The 22339-nt window shown below is 51.2% G+C and overlaps 1 protein-coding gene across 1 annotated transcript in view; it reads left to right on the forward strand.

The window, feature by feature from the left end:
* Positions 1-22339, forward strand: part of TNFAIP6 (TNF alpha induced protein 6) — a 75353-nt gene that overhangs the window by 33179 nt on the left and 19835 nt on the right. Inside the window, exon 3 of the mRNA XM_075318816.1 lies at positions 4054-4215. Within this exon, the coding sequence (XP_075174931.1) occupies positions 4054-4215 (162 nt within the window). The remainder of the gene's footprint in view (positions 1-4053; positions 4216-22339) is intronic.

Below are 22339 nucleotides of genomic sequence, written 5' to 3' on the forward strand. Positions count from 1 at the left end.
GGATGGCCTCACGACGGATCCGTCAAAAAATGTTTGTCTGTCGGACGGAGATGGCGTCCATAGTAACGTTTTTTGGGTACGTCGAAAAAGTGGTTAGCAATGGATCCGTCGTCGTCCGTCGTTTGGTAGAATGGAAGCCTACGAGCTCAGGATCCGTCGTCATCCGTCAAATGATAGATTCCGGCGACGGATACGTATTTGTTACTGAGCACGCTCAGATGGGGTGTAAATTCAATGCTTGTCTCTCTCTCTCTCTCAGTAATACATGATGGAAATAAGTCTCCATAATTGGATGGGTCTCATCAATGACCCAGTAGCCACCTTGACCTGTGTCTTAAGGTCGGACAGGCGGCACTAAATGACCGTCGCTTGGTAAGAAATTGCCTATCGGAGATTATTTAACAGCATATTTACACAGGTAGACCACGCTTATCAATGTGCACTGAACAATCTGTAATGTATCAGTCAGTATGCATAGCCTACCTTCAGTGGCAGACATGTCATTAGTGTCCCCGGGCCCCAAGAGCTAAGGGGGACATTTCTACATCCAAAGCCGGTGGCTTACTCTCATCTGTATTATTGTTGCTGTTACTTTGTTGAACTTCTACCTAAGTCATCTGTAGATACGTTGTTCATGCATTTTCCCCCGAGTGTCCTCCTTGTGTCTTCTGTAGTGTTTAGTGGGGCTGACGAAGAGCTCATCCCCTCCGTCCCCCATTTAGGGTCCAGCACTAGGTATACCTAGGGTCAGGTATGTGGCTCGGTGCATAGGTGCGGAACCTATCTAGGGTGATGAGGGGCCCCAGGGACTAGCTGTAGATTTGGTCAGGGGTCATCGTCTTCCCTTCCCTAGACACAGGGTTTCCCTTCCCTTCTCTTTCATTATTTGCTTGGTACTTCCACGTACCAAACATGACACTGTCATTATTCTTAACAGCGCTGGCCTTGATAGAGAGGATGATGTGCTGCTGAGAATGACGATTTTTTTTTTTTGTACCGCACAAAAGATCATTTCACCTGATGGACAAGCGTTTTACTCATTCGTCGGGAAATCGGCAGCCGAAAAATTGTTAGAAACATAAGTTCATGTTAATCTTTCAGGGTAAATACATCTGAAAGAATCTCATTCAGCAACCAAGTACCCTTTTCTGTACTGATGAGGGGCAAAAACCCAGAAACAGTGCTGTTTACAGATTGGTCTCTGGTTTGGCTGGTATGAGATATGTTTTATGTTTTCTTATCCCATGGAGCTTTGCATTGAATATTAGCTTCCATATATTGTTGGGTCTTTACATTGGGGCCGATGTCCCAACTGAGCGCAGTCCAAATTGACATTTGTGGGCTTGTGTAATGCAGAGAGATCCTCAGAGGACAAAGTGTTCTTTCTAGGCACAGTCCATGATAATATCTGGGGGTTGTCAATAGTAAAATCCCCATAGTAACAGTGGGATTCCTATACCAGATCGCCCATTTGCAAATAAGTCACAACGCTACTTAACCGAGTGAAGACTTTGGGAATTTTTGTATTAAAGGGGTTATCTCATTTTATGAAATTGGAACAAATGCAAAGTGCTTGGAAAACCAAGCAGTCTTCCAATTTACTGCTCAAGAAGGGAAGGATTTACAATTCCATAATGCAAAGCTCATTGTCAAGGTGAGTGGCCCCTTCAGAGATGGCCACTTTCCTAGTCAAGAAGTAGATGCATACAAGCTGTTTGCTCTAGGGCTTGTAAGTACTGCTCAGAAGTTGCCTGGATCACTGTATCCGGCTAACTTCAGTGCTCTTATGCTTCTCCGATGCTGCGCAGTCAAAGTTGCCTGTGTTAGCAGCATGGAAAGGAGTAGAGTTCGAGCCGGACGCTCAGTGTTATGATTCAGGGACCACTAAGGATCAAATAATGCGGAATCCCAAAAAGGTAACAGAGTGGCTGGAACCTTAACGGACTGCAGACCTAATCCTGACACACAACTAGAAGTAGCCGTGGGACGGGCCTACGATGACCTGGACACCTCGACAAAGCCGGAGAACTATATATTCTCACAGATAGAGATATAAGAAAGCTAATCTGCCTCAGAGTAGTCCCCTAAGATAGATAGATAGATAGCCCCCCACATGTAAAGGCTACGGTGATGTAGAAAAACACAATACAAAGCCAGAAAGGACAGATTTCAGCAAAGGTGAGGCCCAAACTATCTTTATAGAAAAGGATAGGAAAGAGCAACTGTCTGCAGCCGTAAAAACCCTAATAAATACCAGCACTACTGATATGAAAAAATCCTGAGGTTACTAAACCTCTCCCCCACTGTACCAGCACTCAGATGCTACTGGGATCCAAAAAACACTAATACAGATGAGGGACTGAATAATACCAGGCATGACAAAACACACATCTTGCAGAATCATGGAACTAAGTATACAGACACTCCCAGCAGGGAATGATACCATTCCACCACGAACTCCACACAGACAAATTAGGAATCATGCATAGTATCAAAGCAGAACAACAACAAAAGGTGGTACACAAACAGCAGTGGTACAAAGACCACTTATCTGAGGGAAGTTCTGGAAGTGAGCAGAGCTGGTTGCAGAATGTCCTTAAGGGGTACTTCACACACAGCGAGATCGCTAGTGAGATCGCTGCTGAGTCACGGTTTTGGTGACGCAGCAGTGACCTCATTAGCAATCTCGCTGTGTGTGACACTGAGCAGCGATCTGGCCCCTGCTGTGAGATCGCTGCTCGTTACACACAGCCTGGTTCGTTTTTTTATTGTTGCTCTCCCGCTGATAAGCACACAGCGCTGTGTGTGACAGCGAGAGAGCAACAATCCCGAATGTGTAGGGAGCAGGAGCCGGCATCTGACAGCCTGCGGTAAGCTGTAACCAAGGTAAACATCGGGTAACCAAGGTGGTTACCCGATATTTACCTTCGTTACCAGCGTCTGCAGCTCTCACGCTGCCAGTGCCGGCTCCCTGCTCCCTGCACATGTAGCCGGAGGACACATCGGATAAATAAGCAAAGGTTTGCTTATTAACCCGATGTGTGCTGTGGCTACGAGTGCAGGGAGCCAGCTCTAAGCGGTGTGCGCTGGTAACTAAGGTAAACATCGGGTAACCATACTCGATGTTTACCTTAGTTACCAGTGTCCGCAGCTTCCAGACGCCGGCTCCCTGCAAGCGCAGCGTCGTTTCCACGTCGCTGCTGTCTGGGGGCTGGTCACTGGTCGCTGGTGAGATCTGCCTATTTGACAGCTCACCAGCGACCATGTAGCGACGCTGCAGCGATCCTGACCAGGTCAGATCGCTGGTGGGATCGCTGCTGCGTCGCTAAAGTGTGACGGTACCCTAAGACACAGGAGCAATTGACCACTGGCAACAAGAGAAAGCTACTAAGTTAAATAGCCCAATCTGACCCTGATTGCCAGTCCTCTGCAGGTGTGTCGCTTCTATTCCACACATCAACTTCACTGCCAGCACTGACCACAAGAGAGAGCTCCAAACTGGAAAACGTATTCACAACACTCATTGATGTCGCTGGTGCAAACTCTCAATCATTGGGAGCACACTGCTTCCAGCAAGCAAGGAGCCAGGAGGCAGAGGAGTGGTGTGCTCCTGAAGGCTGAAAGTGAGACAATCCCTTTTATTTCTTGGAACTATTTATGCACAATTCTGAAATGTCAGGATTTCTGGACTATTGGATTTGGAATTAGATAAATATTCCTGTATTTGCACTGAACGCGTTACATATAAAACACTGTGTATATAACGTATTCTCTAATGCTGCAAACATCTTGTGTTTGGGTTTACTGTACATCCAATAAACCTCCCAAGGCCTTTCCATGCTGCGTAACATAAGTGGTTTTATATGTACCGTTTATCCAAGCAAATAGCAAGTTAAATTGACTGAGGATTGCAGCCGACACGCCAACATCTTCTGTCTGATGTTGTATGCAACCGCGGGAGAAATTATGAGCAATTAGACCTTGCTTCATCCGAAAAAGTTAGGAAAACACATTTCCTCTGTACAATAAAGTCCTATTGTTTGTACCCTGCAGGGTTTCATGTCTGTGCCGCAGGATGGCTACAGAAGGGAAGAGTGGGCTACCCCATAGTCAAGCCTACGTTCAACTGTGGATTCGGAAAAAAAGGCATCATTGACTACGGTTACCGGTTAAACAAGAGCGAAAAATGGGACGCCTATTGCTACAACCCACATGGTAAGATAAGTACAAAGTGTGAAATGTAGAAGATGTGAAAATAGTCAGAATGTTTAACTTTTAGAAAATTAGTCTTTAAATGTCGAGTACCCATCTTGGAGCATCTTTTCTTACAACTTCACATTGTGTTGTCCTTCTGTAATTCTGTGATTTGAGGAAAAAAATAGACAACTGGACATTACCTTTTATTTTATTTCAAATCCAATCCAGGGTAGAAGAGGCAGCAATACCGTATCTTCATTCGTGGTATTTTTATTTTTATTTTTTAAGTTCCATGTGGATCGGGTACAGCATAGGGGGGTGAGGAGAGGCAAATGGGGTAGGACAACGGCTGGCCATATCGCACAATGTGTGGTTCGACGGCTCCTGTTGACAGGACCCGCCGAAGCACACATTGTGCAACGATGACCCCTGACACATTGTGAAGACGATGACCCCTGACCAAACCCGATCCACATGTAGCTTAAAAAATAAAAATACCACGAATGAAGATACAGTGTTGCTGCCGCTTCTACCCTGGATTGGATTTGAGTATATAGACTTCTCTCTTGGATGGTGCACCCGTACACTCAGTGGTCTGGTTACAATCCATGCATAGCGACGGATCAGGATGATTAAAAGTGCAAGGTGAATCTGATTTATTTTATTTTATTTCGTCAAGGGGGTATTTCTCTAGATACAAAAGACATCATAGCAAGAAACCCGTCAATCACCTCTACCATTGCTGGGCAGAGCTGGCCAGCAGCGGAGCAGGATTACTATTGTTTCTGGCTATGCTCTCTGGCTGGGTCTTCAAAGCATATTTTATCTGAAATGACCTAAAGATTCAGAGAAATATATACGCGGGTGCAATAGTTCAACTGGGCTTTGATTCATGCAGCCTGCGGATTGGGCATCATGAATCAAGAGATAGGTTCCCTTTAAGGAGACCGCCACAATTGCGCAAGAAGACTTTTTGCCAATGTTTCATGGGAAAAAAATGATGGAAATAGCCTCCTTTCTGTTCGTGTGTGCATATATATATTTATACTGTATGTGTATATATATATATATATATATATTTATATTTATATATATATATATTTATATATATATATATATATATTTATATATATATATTTTTATATATATATATATATATATATAAATGTATATATATATATATATATATATATATATATATATATAGAGTGTCCAACCATATCCTGTCCCCCGCCATTAACTTGAGAAGGCATAGAAGTGGTGTCTGGGTATAGTGAAGTAGCCATGCGCTACGCAATGAAACCACCTATAGCGCCACCTGGTGGAAAACAACGGAGTTAGCATTTTTATCTAAAAAACGGAACAAGATAGAGGAAAAAAGGTGAATTAAAAAATTGTAGGGCATCATCAATTCAATACGAATCGAAACCTTGCATACAGAAATGCTATGATATGAAACCCATGACCCCCCAAAGCATTGAATGCTGGTCACGCATATGGCGCTCATTTAACTTTGATGCTCAAAGTGGCCACCGTCAGCTGAGCGTGGAGGCCACTCCATGCAGCCACCATACCCAATGACTTGTAGGAAGGTCTCCATGAGATATAGCTTCACGTCCGCAGCCTTGTGAGTTTTAAACATTCTAATCATAGCATTTCTGTATGCAAGGTGTTGATTCGTATTGAATTGATGATGCCCTACAACTTTGTTATTCACTTCTTTTCTCTATCTCGTTCCGTTTTCGAGATAAAAATGCTTACTCCGTTGTTTTCCACCAGGTGGTGCTATAGGTGGTTTCATTGCGTAGCGCATGGATACTTTACTATACCTAGACGCCACTACTATGCCTATAGCTGCCGCCGTTCTCAAGTTAACGGTGGTGGACAGGATATGTGTGGACACACTGTATATATACAGTATATATATATATCCACACACATACACAGAACATCTGCCAGAACATCTGGAAAAAAAATAAATAAAGAAGTCTGATTCTTTTTTCGTGTGAAATACTTTTTACATATATATTGTATGTAAACTGTAAAATCTTTGAGAATTCATACAAAAGGTTATTTGGTGTGAAACCTCACAGTAAAGTAAAGACATAAACAAAAACAACTAAACAAGATTAGCTTTTTATATACGGTACTTGAATTGCACACCAAAAATGCTATAAATTACATGTAACCCAAAAACAGAACTAAGCTAATAATCCAATTTGTCCCACATAAAACAAAGCCTCATACAGCTATGTGAGTGACATTTTTTTTTTAAAAAAAGTGTCAGGTGAAAAAAAGTGGAGAAACAAAAATGGGAAAAAAATTTGGTGGGTCATTAAGAGATGGCACATCCTACTTTTCTAAAATGTACAGGTGCAAACATGAAACATAGTAACAAAAAGGAGACAGTTGCACTCTCTACCACCAAAATATGTGGAACAATGAATATGGGAATATAGACATGCATTACTGTTGTGAAAAACATTCAAAAATTGAGGAAACAAAAACGGCCAGTTTTATGTGAGCCCAAAAGCCAATGACAAGGGGACCTCTTTTTGTTGGGTCCCTTCCAAACTAATAATTCAAATAGCCCTAGGTTATTTTAATTCTCCATTTGTAGGTTTTATTCCACTCATAAATTGTAGGTTTTTAATCTAAAGAGAGGCATTAGTTTGGTAGGTACCCAACAAAAAAAGGTTTGCTTGCCGCTGTCTGTTGGGTTCACATAAAACTGGCCATTTTTGTGTGCTAAGTATCTCAATTTTTACATGTTTTTCATAGCAGTAATGCATATCTATATTCCCATATTCATTGTGTTGGGGGAGACCTCTAGGGGGTCTCTCAGGGTCTTGGAGAAGGTTTCCAGATTAGAACTGCGCAGATGTATATGAATCAGGAGAAATGACCACACAAAGACATAGCTCTATCCAGGAGAAGCTCAATGCTCTTCTAACTCGTATATTGTAAAACAATCACAGTTATACAATTCATTCAGTACATTCATATTGCTGTTAACCAATCTAACTTGGTTTCACTTAGGGTACCATCACACTTTAGCGACGCAGTAGCGATCCCACCAGCGATCTGACCTGGTCAGGATCACTGCTGCGTCGCTACATAGTCGCTGGTGAGCTGTCAATCAGGCAGATCTCACCAGCGACCAGTGACCAGCCCCCAGCCAGCAGTGACGTGGAAGCGATGCTGCACTTGCAGGGAGCCGGCGTCTAGAAGCTGCAGACACTGGTAACCACGGTAAACATCGGGTAACCAAGCGCTTGTTACCCGATATTTACCTTGGTTACGAGCGCATACCGCTTAGCGCTGGCTTCCTGCACTCGTAGCCAGAGTACACATCGGGTTAATTTTACCCCATGTGTAGTTCCGGCTACGTGTGCAGGGAGCAGGGAGCCGGCACTGGCAGCGTGAGAGCGGGGGACGCTGGTATCGAAGGTAAATATCGGGTAACCAAGGAAAGGGCTTCTTGGTTACCCGATATTTACCTTGGTTACAGCTTACCGCAGACTGTCAGAAGCCGGCTCCTGCTCCCTGCACATTCAGATTGTTGCTCTCTCGCTGTCACACACAGCGATGTGTGCTTAACAGCGGGAGAGCAACAACTAAAAAAATGAACCAGCAGTGTGTAACGAGCAGCGATCTCACAGCAGGGGCCAGATCGCTGCTCAGTGTCACACACAGCAAGATCGCTAATGAGGTCACTGCTGCGTCACAAAAACCGTGACTCAGCAGCGATCTCACTAGCGATCTTGCTATGTGAGAAGTACCCCTTACTCCCTTATTTGGCTACAGTTTCCTACAAGACTATACTGTCCTTAATAAGGCACCTGGAGATAAGCAAAGTCTATGCACGTACCTCAGCAGCTTGTTACTGACATTCAAGAGACCAGTCTAAGCTAGCCTCCTGAATGCCTGCTTTGTTCAGTTTAGCATGATTAGTTGCAATAATACATTCCAAGATGTGCATCCTAGTATACATGATAGCATTTAAGCAATAGTTATACAAAGACAGATTATCTTATTATATGGACAATTCATTCATAGCCTAGGCCTTCACAATTGTACTACATTTCTTAGCACTGCAGAGTGCAACAGTCTCCTTTTTGTTATTAAGGGAGAGGTTAACCCCTTCACGACCTTGGATGTACTTGTACGTCCAAGGTTGTGTCCCTCTCTTTGATGCTGCTCTCACTTTTCCTGCACATATCGGCTGATCTGAACAGCCAACATGTGCCTCTAAGGCTAGGTTCACATTTCCGTCAATTTGTATCAGTCACAATCCGCGGCTCTGGTAAACAACGGAATCCGTTTGGCGGATTCCGTTGTTCCATAGACTTGTATGAGCGGCGGATTGTGACTGATGACGGTGCTTTGCATCCTCCGTCCGACTGATCAGTCATGACCGCCGGGCAGAAGGAACGCAGCTAGTAACGTTTTTTGAGCAGCGCAATCTGTAGGATTTCGCTGCGCATGCTCTCTCTGGCTCCCTGCACACGTAACCAAGGTAAATATCGGGTAACCAAGCAAAGTCCTTTGCTTAGTTACCCGATATTTACCCTGGCTACGTGTGCAGGGAGCCGACACTTCCCCGCTCGGCTTCGCCCCCTCCTGCACTCGGCATGTACACACACACAAACTCACACTCACACTCACCTGTCCCAAGCCATGCAGTCCCCGGCACTGACGTCCTCAGCGCCACATGGCCCCGCTCGGCTCCACCCACCTCGCACTCCGCTGCCCGCACACAAGACCCCGCTCGGCTCCACGCACCTCGCACTCTGCCGTCCGCACACATGGCCCCGCTTGGCTCCACCCACCTCGCACTTTGCCGCCCGCACACATGGCCCTGCTCGGCTCCACCCACACACATGGCCCCGCTCGGCTCCACCCACCTCGCACTCTGCCGCCCGCACACATGGCCTCGCTCAGCTCCACCCACCTCGCACTCCGCCGCCCGCACACATGGCCCTGCTCGGCTCCACCCACCTCGCACTCTGCCGCCCGCACACATGGCCCCGCTTGGCTCCACCCACCTCGCACTTTGCCGCCCGCACACATGGCCCTGCTCGGCTCCACCCGCACACATGGCCCCGCTTGGCTCCACCCACCTCGCACTCCGCCGCCCGCACACATGGCCTCGCTCAGCTCCACCCACCTCGCACTCCGCCGCCCGCACACATGGCCCCGCTCGGCTCCACCCACCTCGCACTCCGCCGCCCGCGCACATCGCCCCGCTCGGCTCCACCCACCTCGCACTTCGGCGCCCGCACACATGGCCCCGCTCGGCTCCACCCACCTTGCATTCCGCCGCCCGCACACATGGCCCCGCTCAGCTCCACCCACCTCGCACTCCGCCGCCCGCACACATGGCCCCACTCGGCTCCACTCACCTCGCACTCTGCCGCCCGCACACATGGCCCCGCTCAGCTCCACCCACCTCGCACTCCGCCACCCGCACACAAGACCCCGCTCGGCTCCACCCACCTCGCACTCCGCCGCCCGCACACATGGCCCCGCTCGGCTCCACCCACCTCGCACTCCGACGCCCGCACACATGGCCCTGCTCGGCTCCACCCACCTCGCACTCCGCCACCTGCACACATGGCCCCGCTCGGCCCCACCCACCTTGCACTCCGCCGCCCTCACACATGGCCCCGCTCAGCTCCACCCACCTCGCACTCCGCCGCCCGCACACATGGCCCCGCTCGGCTCCACCCACCTCGCACTCCGCTGCCCGCACAGAAGACCCCGCTCGGCTCCACGCACCTCGCACTCTGCCGCCCGCACACATGGCCCCGCTCGGCTCTACCCACCTCGCACTCCGCCGCCCGCACACATGGCCCCGCTCGCCTCTACCCACCTCGCATTCCGCCGCCCGCACACATGGCCCCGCTCGGCTCCACCCACCTCGCACTCCGCCGCGCACACACATGGCCCTGCTCGGCTCCACCCACCTCGCACTCCGCCACCTGCACACATGGCCCCGCTCGGCTCCACCCACCTCGCACTCTGCCGCCCGCACACATGGCCCCGCTTGGCTCCACCCACCTCGCACTTTGCCGCCCGCACACATGGCCCCGCTCGGCTCCACCCACCTCGCACTCCACCGCCCGCACACATGGCCTCGCTCGGCTCCACCCACCTCGCACTCCGCCGCCCGCACACATGGCCCCACTCGGCTCTACCCACCTCGCACTCCGCCGCCCGCACACATGGCCCCGCTCGCCTCTACCCACCTCGCATTCCGCCGCCCGCACACATGGCCCCGCTCGGCTCCACCCACCTTGTATTCCGCCGCCCGCACACATGGTCCCGCTCAGCTCCACCCACTTCGCACTCCGCCGCCCGCACACAAGACCCTGCTCGGCTCCACCCACCTCGCACTCCGCCGCCCGCACACATGGCCCCGCTCGGCTCCACTCACCTCGCACTCCACCGCCCGCACACATGGCCTCGCTCGGCTCCACCCACCTCGCACTCCGCCGCCTGCACACATGGCCCCGCTCGGCTCTACCCACCTCGCACTCCGCCGCCCACACACATGGCCCCGCTCGCCTCTACCCACCTCGCATTCCGCCGCCCGCACACATGGCCCCGCTCGGCTCCACCCACCTTGCATTCCGCCGCCCGCACACATGGTCCCGCTCAGCTCCACCCACTTCGCACTCCGCCGCCCGCACACAAGACCCCGCTCGGCTCCACCCACCTCGCACTCCGCCACCCGCACACATGGCCCCGCTCGGCTCCACTCACCTCGCACTCTGCCGTCCGCACACATGGCCCCGCTCAGCTCCACCCACCTCGCACTCCGCCACCCGCACACAAGAACCCGCTCGGCTCCACCCACCTCGCACTCCGCCGCCCGCACACATGGCCCCGCTCGGCTCCACCCACCTCGCACTCCGCCGCCCGCACACATGGCCCCGCTCAGCTCCACCCACCTCGCACTCCGCCACCTGCACACATGGCCCCGCTCGGCCCCACCCACCTTGCACTCCGCCGCCCTCACACATGGCCCCGCTCAGCTCCACCCACCTCGCACTCCGCCGCCCGCACACATGGCCCCGCTCGGCTCCACGCACCTCGCACTCTGCCGCCCGCACACATGGCCCCGCTTGGCTCTACCCACCTCGCACTCCGCCGCCCGCACACATGGCCCCGCTCGCCTCTACCCACCTCGCATTCCGCCGCCCGCACACATGGCCCCGCTCGGCTCCACCCACCTCGCACTCCGCCGCGCACACACATGGCCCTGCTCGGCTCCACCCACCTCGCACTCCGCCACCTGCACACATGGCCCCGCTCGGCTCCACCCACCTCGCACTCTGCCGCCCGCACACATGGCCCCGCTTGGCTCCACCCACCTCGCACTTTGCCGCCCGCACACATGGCCCCGCTCGGCTCCACCCACCTCGCACTCCACCGCCTGCACACATGGCCTCGCTCGGCTCCACCCACCTTGCACTCCGCCGCCCGCACACATGGCCCCACTCGGCTCTACCCACCTCGCACTCCGCCGCCCGCACACATGGCCCCGCTCGCCTCTACCCACCTCGCATTCCGCCGCCCGCACACATGGCCCCGCTCGGCTCCACCCACCTTGTATTCCGCCGCCCGCACACATGGTCCCGCTCAGCTCCACCCACCTCGCACTCTGCCGCCCGCACACAAGACCCTGCTCGGCTCCACCCACCTCGCACTCCGCCGCCCGCACACATGGCCCCGCTCGGCTCCACTCACCTCGCACTCCACCGCCCGCACACATGGCCTCGCTCGGCTCCACCCACCTCGCACTCCGCCGCCCGCACACATGGCCCCGCTCGGCTCTACCCACCTCGCACTCCGCCGCCCACACACATGGCCCCGCTCGCCTCTACCCACCTCGCATTCCGCCGCCCGCACACATGGCCCCGCTCGGCTCCACCCACCTTGCATTCCGCCGCCCGCACACATGGTCCCGCTCAGCTCCACCCACTTCGCACTCCGCCGCCCGCACACAAGACCCCGCTCGGCTCCACCCACCTCGCACTCCGCCACCCGCACACATGGCCCCGCTCGGCTCCACTCACCTCGCACTCTGCCGTCCGCACACATGGCCCCGCTCAGCTCCACCCACCTCGCACTCCGCCGCCCGCACACAAGACCCCGCTCGGCTCCACCCACCTCGCACTCCGCCGCCCGCACACATGGCCCCGCTCGGCTCCACCCACCTCGCACTCCGCCGCCCGCACACATGGCCCCGCTCGGCTCTACCCACCTCGCACTCCGCCGCCTGCACACATGGCCCCGCTCGGTTCCACCCACCTCGCACTACGCCGCCCGCACACATGGCCCCACTTGGCTCCACCCACCTCGCACTCTGCCGCCCGCACACATGGGCCCGCTCGGCTCCACCCACCTCGCACTCCGCCGTCCTCACACATTCTCGGCGGCCGACTGCTGTGAGTGATCAGCTGATCGCTCTCATTAGCCGGCCGCTGGGAGATCATCTGTTCGCTCTCAAAAGCCGTCCGGCTATTGTGAACGATCAGCTGATCGTTCTCTCTTTTAAAACGGAGTCCGACAATGAATTCTCTTCTCATCCGTTGTACAACGCATCAGTCACAAGCGTCAAGCAACGTATGTGACTGATGCAAAACAACGGAAATGGGAACCTCGCCTAACAGCCGCGGGTGTTTTGCAGATCTGCCCGTGGCTGTTATCCATTTAAATCCCGCTTGCAATCTCTGACAGTGGGATTTAACATGCGCCAGAATTACTTACTTTTGGCCACCGCAACATTACAAAAAAATGCAATAACAGGAAATCAAAACATTGCATATACCCAAAAATGGTATCAGTAAAAACATCAGCTTAGGGCGCAAAAAATAAGCCCTCACTGAGCCCCAGATCCCAAAAAATGAAAATGTTACTGGTCTTGGAAAGTGGCTCCAAAAGCAATTTTTTTTTTACTAAACAAATAAAAGAAAAACTATACGTTCAGTATCTACGAACTCGTACTGACCTGGTGAATTACATTTACTATAATTGTGGAATTGAACCTTTTTTTTTGCAATTTCACTGCAATTGGAATTTTGTACCCACTTTCCAGTACACTATATGGCAAAAATGAATGGTGTCATTGAAAAGTACAACTCGTCCTGCAAAAAAATAAGCCCTCTTATGACTATATTGAAGGAAAAATTAAAAAAAAGTTATGGCTCTTGGAAAAACTGAAAACAAAAAATGGTAAATCGCTGGGTGGTGAAGGGGTTAAAGTACTACCTATCAGGGCAGTTGAAAGTTTTATCATATATTTTGGAGATAATTGACCTGATGTAAAAAGAAATGACAATACACTGGATACAAAATTCCGAAACCGGGAACAAGATTGCAAAACTAGATGGAAAGCGAGAAGCCCATTCTGCCAATTGGACAACACGAGTTAATGATGTAGTAAGACTGGAAAATGATGAACCGGGTAATAAGCGGAATCACAGGGGATCCGGGATTATGAAACATAGGTCTTGACATCCATGAAAAGACTTTTTACAGTATTGTTCCAATATACGTTAGTGTTTTGCAGAATAAACAATGATATTTGTTAGTTGCTAACATTGGGTGGGACGGATTGGCAATTTTTAACTCTACTCCATAAGGGTGGTTTCACAATGTGGTCCTCTCCTCGTTCAGTAGTCTTGTCGTGGATTCTGGACGAACCCCCAGCAAAACGGTACTCGAACATATGCGCCAATGGGGCCACTGGCTATAATGGTGCAGACGGAGTCACCGTAGTAGACTGTGTCTGGATGTTGCCTCCACAAAGCATATACCCCCGAAAATGGTGTACGACGGAGCACTTGGTGACTCCGTCTGCACTATTATAGTTAGCGGCCCCGCTGGCGCATACGTCTGAATTCCGTTTTGCAGGGGTTCGGACGGAAAACCTGCAAAACAGGATCACTGAATGGGGAGAGTAACGCAGTGTGAAAGCCCCCTAAAGGGGGCTTTACACGCAACAACATCGCTAGCGATGTCGCTCGTGAAAGCACCCGCCCCCGTAGTTTGCGCGTCACGGGCAAATCACTGCCCGTGGCGCACGTCCTTGTGGCCGGCAAACTGCCTCTTTTCTAAGGGGGAGGTTCGTGCAGCGTCACAGCGATGTCACACGGCAGCCGTCCAATTGAAGCGGAGGGGCGGAGAGCAGCCGCAGGAAAGTGACGCCCACCTCGTTGCCGGAGGACGCAGGTACGGTGTTGTTCGTCGTTCCTGGGGTGTCACACGTAGCAATGTGTGCTGCCTAGGAACAACAAACAACCTGCGTCCAACACCATCAACGATATTTGGGATTTGAGCGACGTGTCAACGATCAACGATTAGGTGAGTATTTGTGATCGTTAGCGATCATTCATACGTGTCACACGCAACGACGTCGCTAATGAGGACTGATGTGCATCACGAATTCCGTGACTCCAACGACATCTCCTTAGCGATGTCGTTGCGTGTAACGGGGCCTTAAGGGTACATGCAAATGACATCTTGGTTCCACTGACAGAGACACTGAGTTTTTCTAGGTGAAACCGCATCAGGAAAGTGCACTCTTTTTCCTGAAGTGGATTCACGGGCATCTTTGCCGTAATTTTTTGCAGCAGCCCAACTGCGGGCATCTGTTCTCTTGATCTTAACCGCTTGATGGTTTCCAAACTTTGTAGCAGTTCAAAGAAGTGACATAAGACGGAATATGTGCACAATAATGTCATTTTTAAACTGCTGTGCACTATGCTAATTTTTTTTTTTTTAACAGTGGTTTCACTGCGCTTCTTCAGGTGATTTCCAGACCTAAAGCTATGTTCACACAGTTTCTTTAGGAGTTTTTTCAAAATCCTGCTTCAAAAAACTTCTTATACTTGTATATTTGTACAGAAAATCCACTTTGCTGTTCATATGAGGAGTATTGTGCTTTTTTTTTTTTTACTTTAGGGTTTTAAAAAGATGCTAGGTCTTAAAAAAAAGTGACCGTCACGTCTCTGAAGCTGATCCTGAATCTAATCTAAACTAGGCACTGTCCAATCAAAATACTACAAAATGCTTCCAAAACCACAACCGGAAAAGAAAAACTTCAGTCATTGTTGAAGCAGTTTTCATTTAAAAAAGTTGTCATGTTTGAAAGCCCCAAAATCTCTTTATACAGTGTGCTCACCCATATCCTGTCCACTGCCATTAACTTGAGAATGGCTATAGGCATAGAAGTGGTGTCTAGGTATAGTAAAGTAGCCATGCGCTACGCAATGAAACCACCTATAGTGCCACTTGGTGGAAAACAACGGAGTTAGCATTTTTATCTCAAAAACGGAACGAGATAGAGAAAAAAATGTGAGTTAAAAAATTGTAGGGCATCATCAATTCAATACGAATCGACACCTTGCATACAGAAATGCTATGATTAGAACGTGTAAAACTCACAAGGCTGCGGACGTGAAGCGATACCTCATGGAGACCTTCCTACAAGTCATTGGGTATGGTGGCTGTGTGGAGTGGCCTCCACGCTTACCTGACCTGACCCCATTGGACTTCTTTCTGTGAGGTCACATCAAACAGCAGGTGTATGTGTTAGGGCCAGGTGGACGGGCAGACCCAGGAGGTGGATCCACTGGGCCGAACTCCTTGATGATGGTAAGGGGTCCGGTAGCTGGAGCACTACAGGTAGCAGGACAGTCCGAGCACACGAGTATAATGGTGAAGTCCCTGGGACCACGGAGTCACTGATGGTAGTCCGGGTGACGGAGCTCAGGTTCGGAAGCCGAGATGATGTCAGGCGGAGTCCGGAACCGTTGGAGCAAGATGACGGGTCACCGCAGGGATCAGAGATGGTACGGACTGTCGGGATGGCAGGTAGACAGCGTTCGGGGTTCGGGATTCGGCAGGACCGGATGGCGAGACAAGATCGGCTCTAGAAGAGAGAGAGGTGAGTATCTCACAGGAACACAAGGAGACCTGACTCCTAGCTTGGGAAACACGAAGAACAGGCCCCGCCCACTTGGACACTAAACCCCTTTATACCCTGTACCTGTGTGCTTCATTTCCTGTCAGTGGACGCTGGCCCTTTAAGAAAGGGTCAATGACCGCGGCGCGCGCCCTAATGCGCATGCGCGCGGCCCGGGTGCCAGAAGCCAGAGCAGGAAGCTGAGAGGAGGAAGCAGCAGAGCCGGGCTGGGGCTGGGAAACCGACGGGCGCCGGGAGCGGGGACCAGGAGGCCTGGGAAGTGCAGGACATGGAGGCTGGAGAGCGGGGAGCGTGGCAGGTGAGCCGGGGATCAGAGCAGGGGACCCGGGGAGCGTGACAGTACCCCCCCCCACGCCCCCCTCCCCGCAACCGGGACAGGAAGGCACGGATCAGAGGAGTGCCCACATTCTCCCGGGGCTCCCAGGACCTATCCTCAGGACCATACCCTGCCCAGTCCACCAGGAAGAACTGTCGACCCCGTACGGTCTTCATGGCCACGATATCCCTTACCGCATAGATGTCGTCATCGGCAATAGGAGGAGGAGCCGAACTGGCAGCAGCGGAGAAGGGACCAAGGACAACCGGCTTGAGCAGGTGTAATACTTATATATGTTCTGAGGATTTCGATAGCGTAGGGCAATGACAATCAGAGACGAGTTCTTGGTACAAGATATTTTATAATATGTAACCACGGTAGATACACAACGGAAAACACAGCGGTACAAATACACAAATACCTTCCCGAAACGGAGCGAAGGGAATTCCCGGGGCCACGCACCGGACTCCCCCAGGGAGACCACCAGAGCGAACCCCTATACAGGGACTGTCCGGCAATCACCCCGGATGGCCTAAATGCGCAGCAGCCGGGACACAAGGGGCAAGCGGTAAAAGTCCAGGAGTGTCCGTACGGGATGATTGTCCAGAGTGGTTACGAACCAGAGAGAACCGGGCAGAGTGCTGACCGAAGATGGCAGAAGGAATCCGGGCACAGCTTTGAGAAACCGGGTAAGGTCCAGAGTCGGTCGGTCGGTAGTCTTTAGGAGGATCCAAAGGTAATCAGGATTAGCAGCAGCAAAGCAGGAGCACACAGCAAGCAGTATACTCAGGCACTGGACTAGGCTTAGAGGCAGCCTTTTAAGCAGCTGGACAGGAAGTAGGGCAACAGAACAGTAAACTCCATGTTAACCGAGGGCAAGCTCATTCAAAAGAGAACTGGAAAACCTGGAAACCTGACATTACTGCCCCCCCCCAGAGACGGCCTCAGGACGGGTCAGGGCCCGGCTTGTCCGGGTACCGCCGATGAAACTGAGCAATCTTCCGGGGTGCCCGAATGTTACCCACCGGTTCCCAGGAATCGTCCTCGGGGGCGTACCCTTGCCAACGTACCAGATACTGAAGCCGACGACGATGGAGCCGGGAGTCAATAATGTCCTCAACCACGAACTGTTCCTCGCCGTCGACCATCACAGGCGGAGGAGGAGGCACAACACGACCATGAAACGTATTAGGGGAAACGGGTTTGAGGAGAGAAACATGAAAGACTGGGTGTACCTTTAGATGGTGCGGTAACCGTAGCCGACAGGCCACAGGGCTCACGATCCCGGTGATCTTAAACGGACCGATGAATTTTTGTCCCAGCTTCTGCGAAGGAACACCCAATCTTAGGTTTTTGGTGGATAACCATACAGAGTCCCCTACCTTGTACATGGGGGCCGGTTTCCGGTGAGTGTCTGCCGACCTCTTGTAACGCTCCTGGGCCGTAGCCACAGTGTCCTTTAAAACCTCCAGATTTTGTCGTAGTTCCGTCAATCTGTCCTCCACCGCTGGCACCGAAACCGCAACCGGTGACCTAGGCAAAACAGTCGGATGGTAACCCAGGTAGCGAAAAAGGGCGTTACCTTAGTGGAGCTGCTCTGAGTGTTGTTATATGAGAACTCCGCCAACGGAAGCATCTTCAACCAATCGTCTTGGAGATGGCTGACATAACATCGAAGGTATTGTTCCAGGGTTTGATTCGTCCGTTCGGTCTGCCCATTTGTCTGAGGATGGTATGCAGAAGACAAACAGACATCAATCTGGAGTGCCGTACAAAACCCCTTCCAGAATCTAGACGTGAACTGCACGCCCCGGTCAGAGATGATCTCGTCTGGTACCCCATGCAATCGGAATACGTTCTGGATAACCAAATCCACTGTCTCTGCGGCTGAGGGAAGACCGGTACACGGAATGAAGTGAGCAGCTTTAGTCAATCGATCCACCACCACTAAAATGGTATTGTGCCCGCCTGAGACTGGCAACTCCACAATAAAATCCATGGAGATAGACCCCCAAGGGCGAGATGGCACGGGTAACGGTTGGAGGAGTCCCGTAGGAGCCACACGAGGGACCTTGCACCGGGCACAAACCACACATGAGTGGACATAGTCCTTCACATCCTTTAAACAGGTAGGCCACCAGAAAAAACGGCTCAGAAATTCCTGCGTCTTCAGTACCCCCCTATGACCAGCCAACACGGAGTCATGGACCAATTTGAGAACCCGAAGTCTTACGGCCTCCGGGACATAAATGCGTCGTTCTCTCAACCACACACCATTCCGAAGAACAAGCGTTACATCCTTCGGGGGGGCAGCAAGAAATACGTCACCATCATAGGCCAGCTTGATGTCCTTCCACAAGTCCTGGTCCTGGATTACTCCAACGAAATTGGCATCCGATAACACGGTCTGAGACGGGGTTCCAGGCACGGAGTCCACGGCGTGGATTCGGGACAAGGCATCGGCTTTCCCATTACGTGAACCTGGACGGTATGTAACGATAAAATTGAATTGGTTAAGAAATAGGCTCCAACGGGCTTGCCGTGGAGACAGGCACCTGGCAGACTTAAGAAATTCCAGATTACGATGATCTGTGAGTACTATCGCTTGCTGCGCGGCTCCCTGTAAGTGGTGTCTCCATTCCTTGAAAGCGGAAATAATCGCCAATAATTCCTTGTCCGCAATGTCATAGTTCCTTTCTGCCGGGGACAACCGGCGGGAAAAGAAGGCACACGGATGCAAGAGACTCTTGTCCCCGGTCCTTTGAGAAAGAATGGCCCCTAATGCATAGTCGAAAGCGTCGACCTCCACGATAAAGGGAAGTGCGGGATTCGGATGTACTAATATTGGCGCTGAGGTAAAACATACCTTGAGACGATGGAATGCTTCCTGGGCCTGGGCGGACCACACAAACTTCTGTCCTTTCTTGGTTAACAGAGTGATGGGACGAACAATCTCTGAAAAGTTACGGATAAAGCGTCGGTAAAAGTTGGCAAAACCGACAAAGCGTTGTACCTCTTTGATGTTTCCCGGTTCCGGCCAGTCTAGAATGGCTTGTATCTTGCTAGATTCCATGTTCAGTCCCTGAGGAGAGATGACATAACCTAAGAATTGTATTTGTGAGCAGTGGAACTCGCATTTCTCCAGTTTAATGTACAGGTGGTTCACCCTCAGACGGGTAAGTACGGTCTTAACGTGCTCCTGGTGTTCCTGTAGGGAATCAGAAAAAATTAGGATATCGTCCAGATAGATCACCATGAATTGGTCCATGATATCCCTAAAAATATCGTTAACCAGATGTTGAAATGCCGCGGGAGCGTTACAAAGTCCAAAAGGCATCACTAGGTACTCAAAATGTCCGTACCGACATCGGAACGCGGTCTTCCACTCGTCTCCGGGACGTATACGAAGCAGATTATATGCCCCACGGAGGTCTAATTTGGTGAATATTTTTGCCTGTTGGACCCTCTCCAATAGCTCAGGAATCAACGGTAACGGATACCGGTTCCGGATGGTTATCTTATTCAGTTCCCGGTAGTCAATACAGGGTCTCAGAGTCCCCTCCTTCTTTTTCACGAAAAAGATGGGTGCCCCTGCGGGTGAGGTAGACGGACGAATAAATCCCTTGGCTAGGCTTTCATCAATATACTCTTTTAGTGCTTCTAGCTCAGGTGCCGCCAACGGGTAGACATGACCAAACGGAATCTCCGCCCCTGGGAGTAAGTCTATGGGGCAATCATACGGTCTATGCGGGGGAAGCCGATCAGCTTTTCTTTTGTCGCATATATCAGCGAAGTCACGGTAAACCGGGGGTAAAACAGGTACCTGTACAGTGCCCTCCGTATTTGATGTTACTGGAACCGGAACAGTTGGACAAATGGTCGGACCACTCTGCGGTGGGAAGGATATTTCTTTAGTCTCCCAATCGATGACGGGATTTGTAGACCGTAGCCACGGAATACCTAGAATAACCGGAAAATGAGGAGAAGAAATTATCATGAAAACAAGGGTCCCCTGCTGACCTGGCTTCATCACGCATTCGAGCGGTACTGTTTCCCGATCCACTGGTCCAGAGATTAACGGGGATCCGTCTACCGTCTCCATGGTAACCGGTGAGGATCTTTGCTGAGTCCGGATACCGTGTTTCCTGGCAAAGGAAGAGTCCATGAAATTTCCCCCTGCCCCAGAGTCTATCATTGCTGAGGTAGAAATTAGCTGTCCCTCCCAACGGATCTGAATGGGGAGTGAGCAATGGGTGTATTTCCCCTCTGAGTCCTTTGGTGAGGTGGACATTACCGTCAAGGGAAATACCGCATCCAAGTGTCCACTTGCATCAGAGATATCGGACTCTGCGTCCGTGTTGTCACACTCGGCCATGGCTGCCAATACCTTATTTGGGCGATTTGGACGTTTCGGGCAGTCGATCAAGAAATGGTCCGATTGACCGCAATAGAAGCACAAACGCTCACGGAGCCGGTGTTCACGACGTTCGTTGGTCTCTCGTTTTTGCAGAGAGTCCACTTGCATAGGAACATCCTCGGCCTCCCGTGGCGTCCTGAGAGCGGGTTCTCTGGAAGGAAACGCAAAGTTGTTTACACGGTTTACAGCTGCCCATTTTTCCTGTCTACGTTCCGTCAAACGGGTATCAATGCGCACACATTGCTGGAGAAACAGTTCAAAATCCCCTGGAGATTCGGAACGGGCTAACTCATCCTTGATGGTACCGGACAAACCTTTTCTGAAAACAGACAATAAGGCATTGTTTCCCCAATCGGTGTCTACCACTAACCCCTTGAACTCAGTGGCGTATTCAACGACAGAACGCTTTCCCTGACGTAAGGAAAGGAGAGCCGCTTCAGCGGTAGCACGGCGATTCGGATCATCAAACATTTGCGCCATTGCGTTCAGAAAGTCATCCAGGTGATTCAAACGGATGTCCCGATTCTCTATCATGGGATTAGCCCAAGCCAGTGCTCGTGAGGTTAATAACATGATGATACATAACACCTTTGACCGATCAGAACGGTAATAATCAGAATGTACATCGAAAAACAGTATACATTGGTTAACAAATCCACGGAACTGACTACGATCACCATTGAAATGGAATGGGGGTAACCTAGGCATACCGGCAGCTGATACGGACGTAGTGGGGACGGCTTCCTGAGCCTCCACTCTGACTTGCAAATCCTGTATAGCCGGCCCCAGTACCTGGTGATCATGGCCCAGCTGTGCCTCTACATCTCTAAGTTTATTCTGCACCGCCTCCATCTCCTGCTGCAGGGAGTTAATCATGGAGAAGAGCTGATCTACTCGTGTCTCAGTCATTGCCCCAGCGAAATCCTCTTATGGCCTGAGTATAATGTAATACTTATATATGTTCTGAGGATTTCGATAGCGTAGGGCAATGACAATCAGAGACGAGTTCTTGGTACAAGATATTTTATAATATGTAACCACGGTAGATACACAACGGAAAACACAGCGGTACAAATACACAAATACCTTCCCGAAACGGAGCGAAGGGAATTCCCGGGGCCACGCACCGGACTCCCCCAGGGAGACCACCAGAGCGAACCCCTATACAGGGACTGTCCGGCAATCACCCCGGAAGGCCTAAATGCGCAGCAGCCGGGACACAAGGGGCAAGCGGTAAAAGTCCAGGAGTGTCCGTACGGGATGATTGTCCAGAGTGGTTACGAACCAGAGAGAACCGGGCAGAGTGCTGACCGAAGATGGCAGAAGGAATCCGGGCACAGCTTTGAGAAACCGGGTAAGGTCCAGAGTCGGTCGGTCGGTAGTCTTTAGGAGGATCCAAAGGTAATCAGGA

Source organism: Anomaloglossus baeobatrachus, chromosome 7 (genome assembly GCF_048569485.1).
Source record: "Anomaloglossus baeobatrachus isolate aAnoBae1 chromosome 7, aAnoBae1.hap1, whole genome shotgun sequence".
NCBI classification, from domain to species: domain Eukaryota; kingdom Metazoa; phylum Chordata; class Amphibia; order Anura; family Aromobatidae; genus Anomaloglossus; species Anomaloglossus baeobatrachus.